At 39.2% G+C, this 23358-nt stretch overlaps 1 protein-coding gene across 1 annotated transcript; it reads left to right on the top strand.

The window, feature by feature from the left end:
- Positions 1 to 7189: 7189 nt before the first annotated feature.
- On the top strand, positions 7190 to 19912 carry LOC124257496 (prostamide/prostaglandin F synthase-like; the record flags this gene model as incomplete). Its single annotated transcript, XM_046691576.1, has 6 exons — positions 7190 to 7325; positions 9429 to 9480; positions 11379 to 11442; positions 16709 to 16784; positions 17742 to 18013; positions 19577 to 19912. Coding segments are annotated over 5 exons (597 nt in total), but the record flags the coding sequence as incomplete, so codon positions are not given.
- Positions 19913 to 23358: the final 3446 nt, after the last annotated feature.

The following is a 23358-nucleotide window of genomic DNA, read 5'->3' as shown; positions in this document are numbered from 1 at the left end:
CACGATCTTTCCAGGATATGTGAAAATGGGCTCGGCCAAACAACACGATATTAAACACTATCTGATAAATGTACTCAACTGTAAAGCACGATTTATTCGCCTATCACGCGCGAGGCCCATGTATAAAATACAGCAAGCGCGAATGTATGTGTCAGTTTCCGTTTTAGAATTCTCCGAATTCCGGCATTTAGATCACTACCTGATTACAGGAAGTGTCGGAGGGCACGTGACATGTTTGACACAGTAAAGGAGATCTGTGTAGTTTCAGTGTGGGTGTGCTGGAAAGCTGGTCAGGCGGGTTTGACATTTGTACAAAGTTTCCTCACGACAGTCGCAGGATCAGTAGAGTTGTCCACCATGGACGTCTCTAAGATTGCTAAAAATGCTGTCAAAAGCGTTGAATCGAAAGAGGTAAGTTTAATAATATGCATGCAAGACTCAGAATGCGATGTTATATAAGGTGTTAAAATCTATCGCGACGATAATGATGATTATTTTCGTTCATACAGTATTAACTTGGGATTGAACTAAACCTGCGTTTATTCTGAGACGCGCTAGTGGTTTTATATTCACCAAAACGCATCTCATGTTTTTCTGGGGATTATTTTAGTTTTATGTAACGATCTTGCCATTGAACATGTACATCCAGAGAGATTCAGCTGATTATCTAACGCACCGGGTGCAGGGGTCGCTGCAGGATTTTAAAAATCCATCCCAAATTAATACACCAAATTCACAAATACAATGTATACATGTCACATAAACTATCAATAACTGTACTGGCTACCCAACAGTTATTGCCATATTTTAGAGCTATTTACAAAATTACTCAGCCGTTCGTTGACTTAATGAAACCGAATTAATTTTCTGCGCATGTGTGATACTAATGTATTGGCGATACCTGTTACGTGGCGATAACTGTTCGCTAGCCAGTACTGTAACTACCAGGGCCTCCTTTCACAAAGCACAAACGTGAATGTAAGTCACTATGGTAACCTTAGTGTAAGACCGCCTCAGTGGTGTAGTGGTTTGAGCGTCTGCCCGGAGAGCAGAAGGTCGTGTGTTCGATCCCAGACCGCGTCATACCAAAAGACGTTAAAATATGGTACTTGTTGGTCCCTGTCTGGCGTTCGGCATTAATGGGTACAACAAGGACTGGTCGGCTCGGAGTCAGTATAATGTGTCTGAGTGGGGTATTCATGCTTCACTGCGGCATGGTATCTCAGTGGGCTAGCACTATAAAACCAGCTTCAGTCTGGGCTAGTACAAGCAGCTGTACCTACACTTACACACGCATACACGTTGTCATATGAGCGAAATATTCTCAAGCACAACGTTAAACCCAATTTCACCTCACCTCACCTTAGTGCAATGTTAAAGAATGGGAGTTAAGGTTAACCTTAGTAAAGGTTGCTTCTTGAGAAGAGCCCCAGGTTATCACGATGTTATCATGATAGGAAACACGATGGTACATGCATACAATCAGATGTAAAATCAGGGTGGTGAAGCCAGCCCCGCTACAGACCCTCCCCCAATGCCTCCCTATACCCTTTGTCACAATGGAAATCACTGGCATGTCTGGTCCAGTCTTGATGATTTCTTCACCGTCATATACAGATGAAAAATTTCTGATTACTCTGTTATGTGAATAAAGGTTGCAGGTTATGGCTTAGACTAATGCTTAGTCTCTGAATATATAATTTTACCCATAAGCATATAAGTATATTCACATAGACATCAGGAGGTCCCAACTTGCAATCAACTATCACCAGGTAACCTATCTGCCTTGCATTTACTGATTTTTTTTTTGTGTGTGTGCTGGGTTCCTTGTTTTGACTGTCACCAATCAATCCAGTAACACCTGCCCCACAGCTCAACCCCCATCCCCATCCCCCTTTCCTATCAGGACTATTTACTCCTGAAATATTCCTGGTTTCTCTTTGACATTACCAGTCAGCAGATATTTTACTGCCAGCTTCCCTTGTTAATCATCCAGCTTTGTTCCTCATCACTGTTGTTATTTCAAATGCTCTTATATAACTATCTGCATTGTAGTTTTCTTCATACTCCACAACATCATTTTCCTGAGAAAGGTAGGGTACTATATGGATGACAACTCCTTCATGATATCATGATGCAACATTTTGGTATCGATTCTTATACCGTTGTTAACTAAGAAATCAGTATAAGAATCTATACCAAAACCTTGCATCATAATTATACTTCTTTATATTATGGGATATTTATATAGCGCACATGTCCAGGCAACTTGTGCATGCTCAGGTCGCTGGTGTTTTTTCCCTCGATCATTAGGTGTCAGTCTTAACGGCACATCATATTATCAATCTCAACTCCCTAGGGAGTATACAACTCTTACAGCCACAAGGCCCACCAAGTTGTGGCTTTCACATCCTAACGAGTTAGGTACTAAAGTTGTCATCCAGAAAGCATCATACCTTCCTTACCATTCGTCATTCTAAAATTCCAGTCAAACAGATCATATTTCAATAGTTTAATATCAATGTTTGTTTGCTTTTTATATAACTTTACTTCTCGATTTCCATTGTCAATAGTTTCTCACGACAGCAACTGGGCAACCACCCTACCAGTGAAACTGTTTGTGCACTCTGATCGCACACATACTCCCCCGATAGCGCGTGCAATGCAATCGTCGAAATCACCAGAATGTTGAATTCAGCTCGTGTTGGGATATTTTCTGCTTTACGTGTATTTCTTCTAAATGCCATTTAATGACTTTGATACCACTGTAGACCACATTAACTGCATAGATCCAGGTTGACTCAGCTTCCGTCTCCATCCTTCCCATCCTTGACCGCAATCTGCGTGATGCATTGTGCAGCGCCCAATTATCCAGTGTGCGTCTTCACAGAAATGCAGCATGTTTCCTGTTTATTTAGTTAACAGGATTGAATTCTAACATTTAGGAGTGTTATTCACAAATCCTCCTGACAATATAAACATTACTCACAAGAGCCCCGCCTCTTGAAGGTTAACTATGTAGGCCATGATTGTCACCACTTACAGAGTTACTGTCTATGTAGGCATATCACTCGTAAATCAAAGGCAGCCATAACAGTTAGCTCATGTTTGCTTGGATCTTGAAATACTTCTCTGAATTGGAACTTGTTTACTTCATACCGTGCACATAGGGTGGTGGGGTAGCCTAGTGGTTAAAGCGTTCGCTTGTCACACCAAATACCCGGGTTCGATTCCCCACATGGGTACAATGTGTGAAGTCCATTTCTAGTGTCCCTTACCATGATATTGCTGGAATATTGCGAAAAGCAGTGTAAAACTCACTGAAACAGTGCATAAATTAACCTCACAGAATCGACCCCAGTTCAAGAGAGTGACTTGTTTGAAAAGGTTTATCACCCAAGACCTGTCAACTTTGATGCCATAGCATTTGCCCAGATTCCGGACAGGCCCACCCCTTCAACCCCTGTCACATTGGAGTTGTAACACAGACACTTTTACTGTTATGTTCTATTTCCAACACAGTTCTTTCTGTCACATAGTGTTGTATACAGTAATCAGGTCACGAGAAATTGTTTATAGGAGTAGCTCAAGGACACATGTGAGACGATATGCACCATGTTTTCTAGCATGCAACTGTAATCAATAGGATCTCAAGCCCGCTGGGAGTGAAAGAAGGAGAAAAAAATTGTTTTTCCCCAAATCTTGTAGACTAGAATGTTTATCACCAGTACATGGTGCTGATTTCATGTCGACTGGGTGGAGCTTTGCAGTAATACCCTAGACTAACAACTAGTCTCTGAAATGAACATATTTTACTGAAAAAAGTTCATAGTAAAAATATAATATAATGAAAAGAGCCCTGAGACTTTCTTCATTTTCTGAAGCTGAGGAAATCTAGACTTGCCACGTTTTCTAGACTAGCGTGGGCTTTCTTGGATATATTTGCTTCAGGGTCTGTACGACAGACTAGTAATACCCCAGCTAGGCCACATGCACTACAATTTTGATGTGCAGAATCGTGTCCCTTGGACTAGCCAGGATTCTGTTGTTGTATGTGGGTGGGGTAGCCTAGTGGTTAAAGCGTTTGCACGTCACGCTGAAGACCACGGTTCAATTCCCCGCATGGGTACAATGTGTGAAACCCATTTCTGGTGTCCCCTGTCGTGATATTGCTGGAGTATTGCTAGAAGCGGCATAAAACTAACCTCACTCACTACTCCTCAGGTTAAGGTCCTTGGTTTGGTAGCACAACAGCAACTAGGAGTGAATCATTGTATTTTAATTGTTTGATCAGCATTTTAGAAATTGATGACTCAAAAATTAAATATATAATTTTATGGATGACAACTTCTTATTTATTTACATGTAAGGATCTACATCAAATGTCGCTTTATGCAATAAATAAGAAGTTTTCATCGATAACATTGTATGTTTCATCATGGTATTTGATCTTGTGTTTGCCATAGCTTCTGTTATTTCTTATGGTTTATTTAAGGTTATTACTAGGGCTGTAACGAATACACTGTGTGGCGAATATGATACGTATCACGAATATTGGGTAACTAATACAAATAATTATTCATGAATACAATATTGAAGTTAAGTGATTGATGCACAATATTAAATGCCAAAGTTGACTGTGTTAATTTGTCACAGCAATAACCAGTGATCTCATGACACTCAAATTTGGTATCTAATCTTATAGCTGACAGTAACATGTGTGGCCTTGGAAAACTAACATGACTTGCGGTACTACAAGGCTAGTACATATTTCATTCTTGCATATCTCATTTTGAAAAAGGACATAAGGGTTCAAGTAAAAGGGACACCTTTAAAAAAATTGTAAATATTCATGAATATTCGGTTCTGGTGGCCACGAATAACGAATTGAATTCATGAAGGGCTACGGTTCGATTCACTGAATATGCGAGTGAATCGTAACAGCCTTAGTTATTACAGTAGTTACTTAAAATGAGATCTGAAACCACAAACCTTAGACACTTGTGCAGGTCTAACCACAAACAAGGTTTTATGTCACTGGTATTAATATTTAAAGAGCATGTGTCAGAGAAGGTCTCGTAGCTTTGAGAAATTGTACCCAATCATTTTGTAAATAAAATATGTTTAAAACAAAACTCTACTGAAGACAGGGATTACAAATTTCAACTTATTTGTGAATTACAGTATGGCTGCTACTCCACTCAAAAGGTCTCAATGAAGGAAGTTGAAATTCATTTGTCATACCACAGTTTACAAGTGCCACTCGAGTATGTAACTGTATCCAGAGCGGAATGGGGAATACAGCACTGTTAGCACTGAATTGTTTATTCAGTGCAATAGGTTTGGAGTGCTAATACATTTGGTAGTCAAATCTGTATTTGCTGCTGAATTTTGATGTTTCAGGACTTTATATGATCTCTCTGTCATGATCTTTATAGAAGATATAACGATAATGGCATCTTTGTTCAGTATCTGTGCATGCCCTGTCTGCCGTGACCATATTTATCTGATAACCATCACATACCCGTGAGACAAAGTTGACTTTGTACAGGGTTTTACGGGACGGAGGATTCCTGCGTATTGGACGTAGAAATATGATGAAGTACCCCTAAACTAAAATCCTGCATCCTTGTGGATGCAATAAAAAAAAATTATGGGAATAACTTTATGAGTTTGTATTGAATAAGTGATGTCCCACAATACATATAAACATTATGTTTACAATCATTATTTCAATGACATTGAAAGTAACACATATTATAACCTAATCTTTATCAAAAGGGAAGCATCCATGATCATTGATTTCATGCAAATTAATGGACTCCCAATTTTGGAAATGGACTCTCAGAATACATATGCGCTGATTCTCCAGGACTCCCAGTTTCGGAAGAGTTATGTAAAACCCTGTTTGTAGTATGCTGGATCGTGCATATTGATGTATGGCGTCACATCACTGATTGACAGTCAAACCATGACAGTGTTGTCCCCATGAAACCCTGTCATTTCGACAGTGACTTAACTCCCATATACAGTGATAAATGCAAAATGACAATTGCTTGCGTAACGTTTCAGCTTTGTCAGCGATAAGTTCATCTGTCTGCCAGCTGTACTAATTGACCTATTTTGCTGATATATATATTTGATAACAATATTATATGATAAAAGGGTTATGAAACTAAATCTAGTAATGCAGTATACAGGGATCTACATGATTGAGTCCTGTATTTGCAGGTCCCTGGGACTCATACCCTAAACATGGGGTCCCAGACACTTAAATATTGTTATTAATACTGTTATTGTATTGTGTATCATGATCATCACATTGTTACAGGAATTAAATTGCAATTAATACCACAACCCAAGTAGTAGCAAACTCAGTGATACCTTATTGTCTCTTGATCGGAATTGTTACAGAAAGTATTTGGACTTTTTCTGCGTCCCTGTGGACGCGCTAATAAATTGTGTTGCGTCCATTGTCAAATTTTATGAGTATAGGACACAGGAATCGCATGCTATAAATCCCTGAGTATATCCTTGTGTACACACACACACTCATGCAATAACCTCTGTTTATCCTTGAAAAATGTCTATATCATCATGATCATGTATATGATAAATGGTTATAAAAGGGATACAAAGTAACCATGGTAACTGATACATCTGCATATCCAATGTCTATTGTTGGTTGGGCCATTTGCCAGAAGCAAGCTATTTCATATGATTTTGTCCATAAAGCTAAGTAGCGTGAAGTGTGTGCGTGAGACGAAAGATCAGTCATCAGATACGAAGGGTAAGAAGTTAGCCTAGAGACGTTACAGGTGTTTGATAAAGATGTTGTTGCCTATAGCAGTGTTGCTTGTCACATAACTGCCATGTAAAAGTTAACAAAACGTAATTATTCCTACTTTGGATGGCATTTAGAAGGCAAGAGTTTATTGTTGTCAACTTTATTTTGAGGAACATGACATTTCATAGTATATTCTTACTCCTTCAACGAAAGGCTGAAGGCTTCAACAGGTGATTGAAAAAAAGAAAAACAATAGAGAAGTTGACATCGATAAATTTTTGCCTTTCTGATTATTCCTGTTAAATTTGTTTAACCTCGTTTTGCTGTTGTCAGATGGTGGCGCTGGAGACGTTCTGGCAGAAAGGCTCCTGTGTTATCACGTTTATGCGGAGGTTTGGATGACCTTTCTGTCGCCTCGGAGCGAGGCAACTTTCCACCTTGAAACCTCAGCTGGATGCCAACAACGTCAGGTTGATCGCAATCGGCTTGGAGGAGATAGGGGTGGAGGAGTTCGTGGAAGGGAAGTTTTTTAATGGGGGGTGAGATATTTTTAATCATTTATATTGCATAAAATCTACAATGTCAATTTCTGATGCAAATGATGAAACGTCAACATTGTTCAAGACTTGTAGACTGTAATGTGAAAATACAGTTCTATACCTGTCCTATCACAGGTTTACAGACAACAGCACTTCTCATGTTATGTGAGGGATCAAAATAGTCCTTAATTTGCCATGCCACAGTAAATATTGAAATGGCATGGTGGATATGTTTTCATTGTGCCCTGATGACACGACTAAAATTAAAAAATAATACTCACCATGATTCATTTAATGGAAAACAGGGCTCGATTTAAGAGAGGTTAACCTACTTGCACTAGGTGCAACCTAAGATAAAACCCTAGTTGCACCAGCAAAAATTCCAGTTGCAACGTTGTGTGTTAAAACGCAAGAGGTTTCGGTGCACATAAACTTATTTCCGTGATGTAGTACCTATGAAAGCATAGCAACACAGAGACACAGCTGATCCCTGTTTACAAGAGCTGTCATAGACGAAACGTGTATATGAATAGCAATATTTCAGTGCCATAGCTATTCAAAGTTTAGAAGAAAAATTAGCTGACATATTTATGCTTATAGTGTTAGATTTATTTATCTATTTCTCAAAAATTGACTTGCACCTTGTGCAAGATAAGACTCATAACTAGGTTGCACTTTGTAATATTGTGTTGCACCAGTGCAAGTAACAAAAAACTAAATCGAGCCCTGGAAAATGTGATAAATTTGACAAACTGAAATGATTCAATACCTATTTTTGCAGCCCATCAAACTGTTTATCGGTGGCATTCTCATATTCACAGCTTAATAAAGGGCGTGACCATTTTGAATGCCACTGTGCATAACAGGGAATCCCATGTCTTGGTAACGTAGTTTGTGGGTTAGTTTATCGGGGCAAATCACACGCAAATGAAGCTGAACTATAGCTGCTACTTGCAGTCATGATAGTGTTCAGGAAACCCGGCTCTCATGTTTGGATGTTTACATGATTTTTACTGATTTATTTAAAGAAATAATAAATTGAAATGACGTAATTGTTGAGATGGTTTAAGTCTATTTGGACAATCAAAAGGTATGGGCACGCTTATTTTCACAAGGGCAGGTGTAAATTATGTCTGTGCCCAATGGTACCCTTTAAAAAAGTTGCATTTCTTTCTCTGTAATGTATACTTGTTGATCATGACATCATGGGGGTTGTAGGCTGTAGGAATATAGCTTGAACATTCACTGTTCGGTTCACGTGACTGAGGGGTGGTGGGGTGGCCTAGTGGTTAATGTGTTTGCTAGTCACGCCAAAGACCCGGGTTCAGTGTGTGAAGCCCATTGCTGGTGTTCCCTACCGTGATATTGCTGGAATATTGCTAAAAGCGGCATAAAACCATACTCACTCACGTGACTGAAAGTGAAAACAGAAAAGCATGGCATTAAGTCACTTGAACTAACTCAGACCATTCCAATACCACGGAAACAGACTCAAGTATTTCGTAGTACTGGCTGTTGATATAGATAAGACAGATTGATAATCATGAACTAAATGTCAATCGGTTATCAATAAATATCAGAGAATTTACAAAAGGTCAGCAAGAAATGATATGTTTCATGTCACAGGGGAGTGAGGACACCCTTATGCGCGGATTGCAGCAGAACAGTTTTCTGAACATAATTTTAAAGTGGCAGTGAACAGATACTTACATTTGTGTATTGTGTGTGTAAATTAAAAGTTTATTCCATAACAACAGTTTATTAAAGATATTATTGATGACGCAATTTTCTTATTTATAATCATTAATAATTCTTCCCATCGACAATATTTCTGATTATTGATCTTTTAGGACAGCCTATATATTGCTTCACAGCCTTTGTGGGGGTTGGGGGGTCCAGTGTTGGTCTCTGGATTGTCTGGTTCAGACCGCCACCATATCTCTGGAACGTTGCTGAGTGCGGCATTTAACAACAACCAACCAACCATGTAAGGGTACAGTGATTATTCTGTTTGACAGCTTACATCATTCAACAACTTCCCCACCACTACAGTTTCAGTTTTTGTTGAATGGAAGCCATGATTTTTTCATGTTTTCTTTCAGAACTGTATATAGATCTAAAAAAGCAGTGCTACAAGGACCTGGGCTTCCGAAGGTAGGCACATTGTCAGAAGGTTGTCAGGGTTGTCTTATTGGGGTTTGGCTGTCATTGTCAAAGGGTAGGCACATTGTCAGAAGGCACATTGTCACATGGTTGTCTTATTGAGGTTTGGCTGCGAAGGTAGGCACATTGTCAGAAGGTTGTCACATGGTTGTCTTATTGAGGTTTGGCTGCGAAGGTAGGCATTGAGGTTTGGCAAGGTAGGCATGTCAGAAGGTTGTCAGGGTTGTCTTATTGAGGTTTGGCTGCCGAAGGTAGGCACATTGTCAGAAGGCTATCACATGGTTGTCTTATTGAGGTTTGGCTGCCGAAGGTAGGCATTGTCAGAAGGTTGTCACATGGTTGTCTTATTGAGGTTTGGCTGCCGAAGGTAGGCATTGTCAGAAGGTTGTCACATGGTTGTCTTATTGAGGTTTGGTTGCCGAAGGTAGGCATTGTCAGAAGGTTGTCAGATGGTTGTCTTATTGAGGTTTGGCTGCCGAAGGTAGGCACATTGTCAGAAGGCTATCACATGGTTGTCTTATTGAGGTTTGGTTGCCGAAGGTAGGCATTGTCAGAAGGTAGGCAGGGTTGTCTGAATAAGGTGTTGCTTTCTGAGGTAGGCATGTGAGGGTTGTCCGATGGGAGTGTTGATTAACAGTAATTTGAACTATAACCCATGTAGTGTATTGTAGCACACAGGATCGACCACGAACAAAACATCAATCATAAAAACCTTCATTTCTCATAATACAACATTTTCATACATGATTAGACAGGTAGAATATTTGAAAGTGTTTTGAGGCTTATACAGGGCTTTGAGGGCTGCGTGTTGGCAGAGGAGTTGTATCTTACAATACAGGCATCCATATTGTGAGGCATATTGTGGTCAGTAATATTGGGAGTTAAAGTGTTCCACTGTACATGTTTAGTTATTTTCCTACTGTGAGAAAGTGAATAAGGCCAGACCAGTTTCATTTCTTGTTTTACGGATCTGCTGGTCGTATTTTTTCAAGAATAAGAAAAAAAATATAAAAAAAATTTCCCCGCTCCAAAAATAAAATCCTCATGTTTTTATGGGCAAAGAATGTAAACTTACCCCCCAAAAATTTGATTTTTTTGTGCTCCATATACACTTCATAACTTGCCAAAAATAAAATACTTTTAGTATGCAAAAGCAATATTACTTTGACTGGTGATTTTTATTTTTTTATTTTTTTCCCTCCTGCCTTTAGGTTTTCTGAGGACAAAAATCTGTAAAACAAGAAATAAAATTGGTCTGGCCTAAGTATTTCTCTGTGGTGTAAAGGAGAGCAAAGTGATCTATGCATGTCACAAGTTTGATAACTTGATGCACTTCACATATTTTGATAATTTAGCATTACTAAATTCTTACACCACTGCATGGAGCTGACAAAATGTTCATTCACAGATGACAAGTGAGGCTGCAAATTTTCACTGCAAAGGAAATTGCAGTTGAGAAAACGACAGAGCAAAGTCTATTTAAGTAACAGATAAAAACATTATGGTTGGAAGCACGTATGGGGTAGCTCAGGTATTCAGAACCACAAGGTTTAAAGTAAATATTAAGATATCAAAGTCAGAATGGTCACTGGGGAGATAATGTGAGAGAATGATCACTTCTGCTGTTTTAGGGAAGTCTTCTTGGCTTAAAATTTGCATTACCAAATATAACGATACATGGAAAAAGATTGCAATAAGTGTTGTTTTCTAGGTGTTTTATGGTATACTAATAATACAATTCAGTGGTATTCTTAAGTATGAAATTCTTCATTTTTACGATGAAGTGGGGACTGCACCTGTTATCAGGCTAACACCTGGTGATACTCTTGATTTAAGAACATTTAACACTATTCACATACGAAAACAGTTGTGTCTTTCTGTGATTTCAGACTCGGCGTTTTCAGTCTATTTCCTGCCATCTTTGCCAAAAAAGCCAGAGATGCCATGTCACAGGTGAGGCCATTGATTAGACACTGACCCTCAGGGTTATTCACCAGTTGTAGATTCCAATAACTGGTCTGCTTGATACTCATGTCAGTACTATACTGTTTTATGCACCAGTTTGACGTATTAACCTGGCTGTGATTCCAGTATCTGATCTGTTGTACAAAACAACCTGTGTGGCTACCTTAGTCTTTGTTAAAGTATGGGAGTTACGGTCACCTTAGCTGTGATGTACAATACCCTGGTCTGCTTGATAATGCATTTAGTATATTCTGTTATACACCAGCTGTGTGATATTGGTTTGACATTAATTATTATATTAACCTGGCTGTGATTCCAGTATCTGGTCTGCTTGATACTTATGTAGTATATTCTGTTATACACCAGCTGTGATATTGGTTTGACATTAATTATTATATTAACCTGGCTGTGATTCCAGTATCTGGTCTGCGTGATACGCATGTAGTATATTCTGTTATACACCAGCTGTGTGATATTGGTTTGACATTATTATTATTATATTAACCTGGCTGTGATTCCAGTATCTGGTCTGCTTGATACGCATGTATTGGATGTGGATATTCTGTTATACACCAGCTGTGTGATATTGGTTTGACATTATTATTATTATATTAACCTGGCTGTGATTCCAGTATCTGGGTCTTGCTTGATGCATGTAGTATATTCTGTTATACACCAGCTGTGTGTGATGTTGGTTTGACATTATTATTATTATATTAACCTGGCTGTGATTCCAGTATCTGGTACATTATTATTATTATATTAACCTGGAAACTGTGATTCCAGTATCTGGTCTGCTTGATACGCATGTAGTATATTCTGTTATACACCAGCTGTGTGATATTGGTTTGACATTATTATTATTATATTAACCTGAATGTGATTCCAGTATCTGGTCTGCTTGATCGCATAGTAGTATATTCTGTTATACACCAGCTGTGTGATGTTGGTTTGACATTATTATTATTATTATATTAACCTGGCTTAATGATTCGGTATCTGGTCATGATCATGTATATATATTCTGTTATACACCAGCTGTGTGATATTGGTTTGACATTATTATTATTATATTAACCTGAAACTGTGATTCCAGTATCTGGTCTGCTTGATACGCATGTAGTATATTCTGTTATACACCAGCTGTGTGATATTGGTTTGACATTATTATTATTATATTAACCTGGCTGTGATTCCAGTATCTGGTCTGCTTGATACGTGCGATGTAGTATATTCTGTTATACACCAGCTGTGTGATATTGGTTTTGATATTATTATTATTATATTAACCTGACTGTGGATTCAGGTATCTGGTCTGTTTGATACATGTGGTATATTCTGTTATACACCAGCTGTGTGATATTGGTTTGACATTATTATTATTATATTAACCTGGCTGTGATTCCAGTATCTGGTCTGTGATGTTGATGTAGTATATTCTGTTATACACCAGCTGTGTGATATTGGTTTGACATTATTATTATTATTATAACCTGGCTGTATTCCAGTATTCAGGTATCTGGTCTTAGCGATGCATGTGGTATATTCTGTTATGCACCAGCTGTGTGATATTGGTTTGACATTATTATTATTATATTAACCTGGCTGTGATTCCAGTATCTGGTCTGCTTGATACGCATGTAGTATATTCTGTTATACACCAGCTGTGTGATATTGGTTTGACATTATTATTATTATATTAACCTGGCTGTGATTCCAGTATCTGGTCTGCTTGATACGCATGTAGTATATTCTGTTATACACCAGCTGTGTGATATTGGTTTGACATTATTATTATTATATTAACCTGGCTGTGATTCCAGTATCTGGTCTGCGTGATACACATGCATGTAGTATATTCTGTTATACACCAGCTGTGTGATATTGGTTTTGACATTATTATTATTATATTAACCTGGCTGTGATTCCAGTATCTGGTCTGCTTGATACTTCATGTAGTATATTCTGTTATACACCAGCTGTGTGATATTGGTTTGACATTATTATTATTATATTAACCTGAAACTGTGATTCCGGTATCTGGTCTAGCGATATACGCATGTAGTATATTCTGTTATACACCAGCTGTGTGATATTGGTTTGACATTATTATTATTATATTAACCTGGCTGTGATTCCAGTATCTGGTCTGCTTGATACGCATGTAGTATATTCTGTTATACACCAGCTGTGTGATATTGGTTTGACATTATTATTATTATATTAACCTGGCTGTGATTCCAGTATCTGGTCTGCTTGATGCATGTAGTATATTCTGTTATACACCAGCTGTGTGATATTGGTTTGACATTATTATTATTATATTAACCTGGCTGTGATTCCAGTATCTGGTCTGCTTGATACGATGTAGTATATTCTGTTATACACCAGCTGTGTGATATTGGTTTGACATTATTATTATTATATTAACCTGGCTGTGATTCCAGTATCTGGTCTGCTTGATAATGCATGTAGTATATTCTGTTATACACCAGCTGTGTGATATTGGTTTGACATTATTATTATTATATTAACCTGGCTGTGATTCCAGTATCTGGTCTGGCTTGATACGCATGTAGTATATTCTGTTATACACCAGCTGTGTGATATTGGTTTGACATTATTATTATTATATTAACCTGGCTGTGATTCCAGTATCTGGTCTGCTTGATATGCATGTAGTATATTCTGTTATACACCAGCTGTGTGATATTGGTTTGACATTATTATTATTATATTAACCTGGCTGTGATTCCAGTATCTGGTCTGCTTGATACATGTAGTATATTCTGTTATACACCAGCTGTGTGATATTGGTTTGACATTATTATTATTATATTAACCTGGCTGTGATTCCAGTATCTGGTCTGCTTTGATACGCGATGTAGTATATTCTGTTATACACCAGCTGTGTGATATTGGTTTGACATTATTATTATTATATTAACCTGGCTGTGATTCCAGTATCTGGTCTGCTTGATAATGCATGTAGTATATTCTGTTATACACCAGCTGTGTGATATTGGTTTGACATTATTATTATTATATTAACCTGGCTGTGATTCCAGTATCTGGTCTGCTTTGATACGCATGTAGTATATTCTGTTATACACCAGCTGTGTGATATTGGTTTGACATTATTATTATTATATTAACCTGGCTGTGATTCCAGTATCTGGTCTGCTTGATACATGTAGTATATTCTGTTATACACCAGCTGTGTGATATTGGTTTGACATTATTATTATTATATTAACCTGGCTGTGATTCCAGTATCTGGTCTGCTTGATACGCATGTAGTATATTCTGTTATACACCAGCTGTGTGATATTGGTTTGACATTATTATTATTATATTAACCTGGCTGTGATTCCAGTATCTGGTCTGGTAGTATTCTGCTTAGCGATACGCATGGTAGTATATTCTGTTATACACCTGGTCAGCTGTGTGATATTGGTTTGACATTATTATTATTATATTAACCTGACTTGTGATTCCAGTATCTGGTCTTATGATACGCATGTAGTATATTCTGTTATACACCAGCTGTGTGATATTGGTTTGACATTATTATTATATTAACCTGGCTGTGATTCCAGTATCTGGTCTGCTTGATACATGTAGTATATTCTGTTATACACCAGCTGTGTGATATTGGTTTGACATTTATTATTATTATATTAACCTGGCTGTGATTCCAGTATCTGGTCTGCTTGATAATGCATGTAGTATATTCTGTTATACACCAGCTGTGTGATATTGGTTTGACATTATTATTATTATATTAACCTGGCTGTGATTCCAGTATCTGGTCTGCTTGATAATGCGATGTAGTATATTCTGTTATACACCAGCTGTGTGATATTGGTTTGACATTATTATTATTATATTAACCTGGCTGTGATTCCAGTATCTGGTCTGCTTGATAATGCATGTAGTATATTCTGTTATACACCAGCTGTGTGATATTGGTTTGACATTATTATTATTATATTAACCTGGCTGTGATGCCAATATCTGGTCTGCTTGATACGCATGTAGTATATTCTGTTATACACCAGCTGTGTGATATTGGTTTGACATTATTATTATTATATTAACCTGGCTGTGATTCCAGTATCTGGTCTGCTTGATACGCATGTAGTATATTCTGTTATACACCAGCTGTGTGATATTGGTTTGACATTATTATTATTATATTAACCTGGCTGTGATTCCAGTATCTGGTCTGCTTGATACGCATGTAGTATATTCTGTTATACACCAGCTGTGTGATATTGGTTTGACATTATTATTATTATATTAACCTGGCTGTGATTCCAGTATCTGGTCTGCTTGATACGCATGTAGTATATTCTGTTATACACCAGCTGTGTGATATTGGTTTGACATTATTATTATTATATTAACCTGGCTGTGATTCCAGTATCTGGTCTGCGTGATACACATGCCTGAAGTATATTCTGTTATACACCAGCTGTGGTTGTATTGGGAATATTACCCCGAAGAAAGCATGTGTTGAAATGCTTGTGCTGTTAAATACAAGCAGTGAGGCAGCAAATATCCTGTTCATAATTGTCATGATGATTTCATCGGAGATGAAATCTTAAGCTCACCTGATCTATCATTCACTGTTCCTATCCTGCTAACTCTTGCACATATACAATGCTTGACTTATTCCATGTATGACGAGGAAGGTTTTTTAAATCTGAAACCAATCATAGCATTGTCTGGATGATTTGATAAATGTCGCACCCAAACTTGCTGAAACATCGTATCAATAATTTTGCCACCAGTGGAGATACTGTATCTATTTCTTTTGTGAAATATAGAGAATACGAACCGAACTTCTGTACAGTACGACTTTTATTAAATGAGTTGTTGATTTGGTATTAAATAAGCGAAATCAGGTTTGATACCAAATCTTCCACAAGTTTAATAAAAATGGTATTTCACAGAAGCAAGTTTAGTGTTCTGTTTATTTCTCTCCAACATAAATTGATAGAAACTGCCAACAGTGTGATGACTCTCAGCTTTCCGCTAATCAAGCAAGGTCTAATACTATTGTGACAGGTATTAGCATTGTGACGTCATAACTGTAAACCATTATGACGTCATACATCTAACAGTATTACACTAGTGTAATATTGCCGTAAACTTATAACACTGCAGTATCTTCCACGGATGAGCAATACAACAGTAATACTTATAACAGAAGTAGTGTCCAACTTATGTAAGACCCAATTCCTTCCAGGCAAAGACTGAGAAGATTGAAGGAAACTTCAAGGGTGATGGGATGCAGAACGGGGGCACAGTAGTGGTTGCTAAAGGTATTGTGTGTGTAGCCTTGTATTGTGTGTGTAGCCTTGTATTGTGTGTGTAGCCTTGTATTGTTTGTGTAGCCTTGTATGTGTGTGTGTAGCCTTGTATTGTTTTGTGTAGCCTTGTATTGTTTGTGTAGTGGCCTTGTATTGTTTGTGTAGCCTTGTATTGTGTGTGTAGCCTTGTATTGTGTGTGTAGCCTTGTATTGTTTGTGTAGCCTTGTATTGTGTGTGTAGCCTTGTATTGTTTGTGTAGCCTTGTATTGTGTGTGTAGCCTTGTATTGTTTGTGTAGCCTTGTATTGTTTGTGTAGCCTTGTATTGTTTGTGTAGCCTTGTATTGTGTGTGTAGCCTTGTATTGTTTGTGTAGCCTTGTATTGTGTGTGTAGCCTTGTATTGTGTGTGTAGCCTTGTATTGTTTGTGTAGCCTTGTATTGTTTGTGTAGCCTTGTATTGTGTGTGTAGCCTTGTATTGTTTGTGTAGCCCTGTATTGTTTGTGTACCCCTGTATTGTTTGTGTAGCCTTGTATTGTTTGTGTAGCCTTGTATTGTTTGTGTAGCCCTGTATTGTTTGTATAGCGTAGCCTTGTATTGTTTGTGTTGCCTTGTATTGTTTGTGTAGCCCTGTATTGTTTGTATAGCCTTGTTCGTGTTTTCATTTTCAAAATGTTATATTTACTGTCCTCAGTAAGATCAGACTCTATTCATTTAAATATGGCTGATATGCGGAAGCGAAACTTTGGTTGATCGAGATACACCAACTAGGGAAGATAAACATAACGTTAAAATGATATCAACAAAAATGAAAATATAAGAACTGAATGAAAATTGATGTGAATGACCATGAAAGTTCACACTAACAGGTGCTTGAAATATCAGAAGTTCTGGTTTTAGAATTGTTTGTGGAATTAGAAACAATGAACATATTGAAGGATATTTTAAGAACCATGCGTGATTCACTTCAGGAGGCAAGGTACTGCTCAACTTCAAGCAGGAAAACCCAGCTGATCATGTGGACCCAAACGAAGTGTTGAAAGCGTTGGGCATCGAGGGCACCGTTGATGTGGAAAAGATGGTATCTACAGATGGGGAGGGAACTCAGGTGACGGCTGATGGTGGCGAGGCAAGTGGGGGAACGGAGGTGACGTGCAAGGACGATGTTTGTGAGATGCCTAAGAAGGACAAGCCCAAGCCAGAGGTTCAGTGTGAGGGTGATGTCTGCCAGATGAAATAACAGGTACAGTACCATATTGTTTTATTCCAATGGTCCAGCATTGTTGAGTGTACAACAGTTCTGTATTGTCCAGTGTACAACTGTTCTGTATTTAACATATGTTATTTTTGGGATTACACTTTCTTTGTTAAGTACAGATTCTAGTACTTTGTTGGGTTGAGTCCCATCCGGGATTCGAACCCACACCCTCAGAGTCTGGCACCTAATGGCCAGCACACAAAGTCAGACGCCTGGACCGCTCAGCCACTGCGGCTTCTACTCAATCCAACAAAATACTAGGATCTGTACTTTACAAAGAAAGTGTAATCCCAAATATATCATATGTTACATTTGACCACTTTCTAAATGGCATTGTGTATTTCATAGTTCTGTATTGTCGAGTGTACAACAGTTCTGTTTTGCCGATGTACAACAGTTCTGTATTGTCGAGTGTACAACAGTTCTGTTTTGCCGATGTACAACAGTTCAGTATTGATGAGTGTACAACAGTTCTGTATTATCATGTGTACAACAGATCTGTATTGTTGAGTGTACAACAGTTCAGTATTGTCATGTGTACAACAGTTCTGTATTGTCCAGTGTACAACAGTTCTGTATTGTCCATGTACAACAGTTCTGTATTGTCGTTGTACAACAGTTCTGTATTGTCGTTATACAACAGTTCCGTATTGGTGAGTGTGCAACAGTTCTGCATTGTCGTGAGCCGTACAACAGTTCTGCATTGTCAATGTACAACAGTTGTGTATTGTCATGTATACAACAGTTCTGTATTGTCCAGTGTACAACAGTTCTGTATTGTCCAGTGTACAATAGTTCTGTATTGTCATGTGTACAACAGTTCTGTATTGTCGTTGTACAACAGTTCTGTATTGTCATGTGTACAACAGTTCTGTATTGGTGAGTGTACAACAGTTCTGTATTGTCAAGTGTACAACAGTTCTGTATTGTCGTTGTACAACAGTTCTGTATTGTCGTTGTACAACAGTTCCGTATTGGTGAGTGTGCAACAGTTCTGCATTGTCGAGTGTACAACAGTTCTGCATTGTCGATGTACAACAGTTCCGTATTGGTGAGTGTGCAACAGTTCTGCATTGTCGAGTGTACAACAGTTCTGCATTGTCCAGTGTACAACAGTTCTGTATTGTCCAGTGTACAACAGTTCTGTAAGTTTGCAATGGTCTCACTGAATGTACAATGGACCCGTGAAGATCCGGGTCAGAGGCGACTAACGGGATCGGGTGGTCAGGCCTGGTGACTTGATAGACACACGTCATCGTCATCGTATCACATGTGCATATTGTTGATGACAGACGCCATATAGCTGAAATATTCCTGAGTGAAGCAACAAGCAAAGGAATGTACAATATTCCCATATTGCGCTGTACAATGGGCAGTCTTAATCATTGCTCATACAAAGTGTCTGCTTACTTTTTCACTTGAAATTTTAAAAATAAGATCTGCCATATCTGCCCCATTTGTCTTGTTTGTGGTTAGTTAAAAACTGTTTTTTATCAGAAATTATTTCGAATTTTATAAGTATTTCTTAAGTGATGCCTCTATTTTCAGCTGTCCCTGTTTATGGCTGCCAGTGCCAGTGTTTCCACATAACTACACCAGTGATCCGAGACCTGCCACAGACGAGGCACCATGATGTGTACTTGATGAATCTCCGGACCTGAGTATACTGACCAGGGTCATGTGACCTGCCCACCTGGTGGCATTTCTGGGAACTACTGTGTATGTTTTGTGACACCCTGCTGGCGGCTTATTATTATCCTAATACCTCAGTCTTTTATATTTTTATGGTTTTCATTCTCTCATGCTGAAGCCTCTCATTGTGTCATGTACATTGTGACTATTGTAATAAAGGCATTTTGTATATATATAAATGTTTCCATCTCATTTTCTGATTGTTCATGCTGTCAGGCACTTGCTGGCATGGCTGTTCATAGCATCAACCACAAGGTTGCAATGGTTGTTTATAGTAACGGGGCGGTGGGGTAGCCTAATGGTTAAAGCGTTGGCTCGTCACGCCGAAGACCCGGGTTCGAATCCCCACATGGGTACAATGTGTGCAGCCCATTTCTGGTGTCCCCCCGCCGTGATGTTGCTGGAATATTGCTAAAAGCGGCGTAAAACCAAACTCAGTCAGTCAGTCAGTGTTTATAGTAACAGTCATTTGTTAGTGAGGTCGACCACCTTCTCACATGCTTGTTCATAGCAATCACTGGTACACTCATCTGTTCCATGGTATCAATCACTTGCTTGTGTGGCTGTTGAGGGTGGCAACCACTTGCTTGCATGGCTTGGTCATGGTATCACCCACTTATTTACTGGTTGCTCTCTTGGGAACACGACGACACACTACGTTCAGTTTATAAAGACCAATAAACTGATGAAGACAGGTTTATATGTCCAAGGGAACGAGCTGGGGTCATTGCTGCTGAAGTAATTTGATTCAATAAGAATCATGTTTCTTATAAGGAGATGTCTGTGGAAGGTGTGATTGTAGGACTCTTCTGTGTGTTTCTGACTATAAGTTAACACATCTTTGTGGTGAGGTGAAATTGGGTTTAAGTGGTGCTTGAAAATATTTCGCTCATATGACCACGTGCATGAGTGTGTATGTGTATGTGCGGCTGCTTGTACCAGCCCAGACTAAAGCTGGTTTTATAGTGCTAGCCCTCTGAGATACCATGCCGCAGTGAAGCACGAATACCCCACTCAGACACATTATACTGACTCCGAACCGACCAGTCCTTGTACCAATTAATGCCGAGCGCCAGGCAGGGACCAACAAGTACCATATTTTAAGGTCTTTTGGTATGACGTGGTCGGGGATCGACGGGCGGACTCACTAACCACTACACCACGGAGGCGGTCAAAACACGTTTGAACAAATAATCTTGGAAGTGAATATATGAAGTGGAAATTATTGATTTGTTTGCGTTGTCCAGTTTCATGAACGGGAGAACGCAGTGTTATGTTACTGATGGGAGTATGGAGATAGTGACGTCACTGCCAGAACGAAGCTGAGACGCTAAGTGGAATAAGGTTATTTCAAGAAAGATCATCGAGGATGGCACATGAATTTTTTTTTATATTCTCCTCGTACCTTGGTCAAGACCCAATCGTACTTACTGACATAATTCCTGCAGGCATACACATAGCCATAGACAATATTAAATACGACGGACTGGTCAAGACTGAAGGAGGTGATTCTCTAATGAAATTTCTCGTTTAAACTAAGGTAAGGGGAACGTATTTCCCCAGTTAGTTGTTTCAGTTGTCACTCACATCACTGCTCACACTTATTACTTTAACAGGGTTTTTGTTTCAGTGACTTTATGATGGCTTTGACATAAACATTTATATCGAGTTACCTTTTACTTGAATACACAATGCCATGTATCATCACATATACAGCTGGTCTCTTTGTTGCTTGAGATGTAATAAGAGAGGAGAGGCAAGAGTTGCCCCCTTATATGCCTCTCCGTATGCAGCTAATTCTGGAACAAGGTCCTTGTAGCCTTTTCCAAATCATTCTGTCCGAATCCAGAACAGTTCTAAATATCGCACACCACTGCCTCTTACTGAGTCAACAGTCCCGTGAAGATCCGGGTTAGAATTGGTCTTCTGTAACCCATGCTTGTAAGAGGCGACTAACGGGATCGGGTGGTCAGACTCGCTGACTTGTTTGACACATGTCATCGGTTCCCAATTGCGTAGATCGATGTGCTTGTGTTTTGATCACTGGATTGTCTGGTCCAGACCCGATTATTTACAGACCGCCGCCATATAGCTGGGAATTGCTGAGTGCGGCGTAAAACTAAACTCACTACTGAGTCCACAGGTACAATGTATAACGGATGAAACACTTGTGCCCAAGGTACATTGTTGTCAGTCAATAGTTCCTTCCGTAATTACCACTGTCCTCCCATGAAGATCCGTGTTACAAATGATCTTCAAGCCATGCATGTCAGAGGCGACCAACGGGATCGGGAAGTGCTTCTCGCTGACTTAGTTGACACGTCATCGTACCAGATGTGTGTAAATCGATGCTTATGGTGTCAATCACTAGATTGTCTGGTCCAGACTCGGTTGTGCAGAGACCTCGGTCATATAGCTGGAAGATGCTGAGTACGGCGTTGAAACAATCAAAGAAAAGAACACTGTTCAAGGAAGACTTAACTCTCACATAATTCGATGTACTGAGATGCGTCCCTTGGGCATGCCAGCAGTATTTCCGTGGATATATGTGAAGTGGTCAACATCTGAGAATGGCGTCATCTGACCTCCCTAACTGTGTGAACTCAAGGGCGACGGTTTGACACATGTCCGTAGGATCATGATCCCCAAGCAACCAATGCTTTTCGGACGAGGCGAATATATGGACCAGGAGTGTTTGTAAACCTATATTACCCGACAGTCCGATCAGGTTCAAAAGAGATGCTTCAGCCTCGTGTTCCTATGTGTAATAAGCAAACAAACTAATCGTGACAATATGAGGTCTGTAACCAGGACCCAATGTCTCAGTAGCCACAGACACGTGGCACGCATCCCATCGTTGCCACACACGTGTAATGGTGGATGAAAACAAAGCACTCTTTGATACAGCATAACGTGGCAACAAATGGTTATTTTTCATATGACGTGATGATGTATTTCTTTCCGCCTAGAATTTGAAGAATCACAACTCCATATTTTCCGTCTGTGTGTGTGTGGTGTTGAGCATGTTGTCCCGCAGCTCAAGGTGTGTTAGCGTTAAGTCTCCATCCCGCAGTTACTGTGTAGGGGAGACGTGTAGGGAAGATTGATTGGATTCAGTAAGTGCAGTGGTTTCACACTCATCTCATTGTCTGGTTAACGCTCGTTTATAGAGCTCCCATTTTGTTTAAGTAATGCCGAGTGTTAACAACAAACAGACTGTTTGGCGAAACTAGGTCCCAGTATTCACCTTGGTCACAAAAACCGTCAACAATTTTTTTCGGGTACTGTTCGTTCCACGTTCGTCCAGGTTCGTTCCATGCGCTACCAACTATTTGTTTCCCTCATGAAGCTATGATACCCGTGAAGATCCGGGTTAGAATTGATCTTCAGCAACCCATGCTTGTCGTAAGAGGCGACTAACGGGATCGGGTGCACGTGGTCAGGTTGGCTGACTTGAATGACACATGTCATCGTATCCCAGTTGCGGATATCGATGCTCATGCTGTTGATCACTGGATTGTCAGGTCCAGACTTGATTATTTACAGACCGCCGTCATATAGCTAGAATATTGCAAAGTGCGGCGTACAACTAAACGCACTCAACCATGAAGATATGAAGCCGCTGTGTCGCGGCGTAA

This window comes from Haliotis rubra, unplaced genomic scaffold (assembly GCF_003918875.1).
Source record: "Haliotis rubra isolate DU_JTF1 unplaced genomic scaffold, ASM391887v1 Scf662, whole genome shotgun sequence".
NCBI classification, from domain to species: Eukaryota; Metazoa; Mollusca; class Gastropoda; order Lepetellida; family Haliotidae; genus Haliotis; species Haliotis rubra.
The sequence above is the reverse complement of the archived record's forward strand: the minus strand, read 5'-3'. Positions and strand labels throughout refer to the sequence as shown.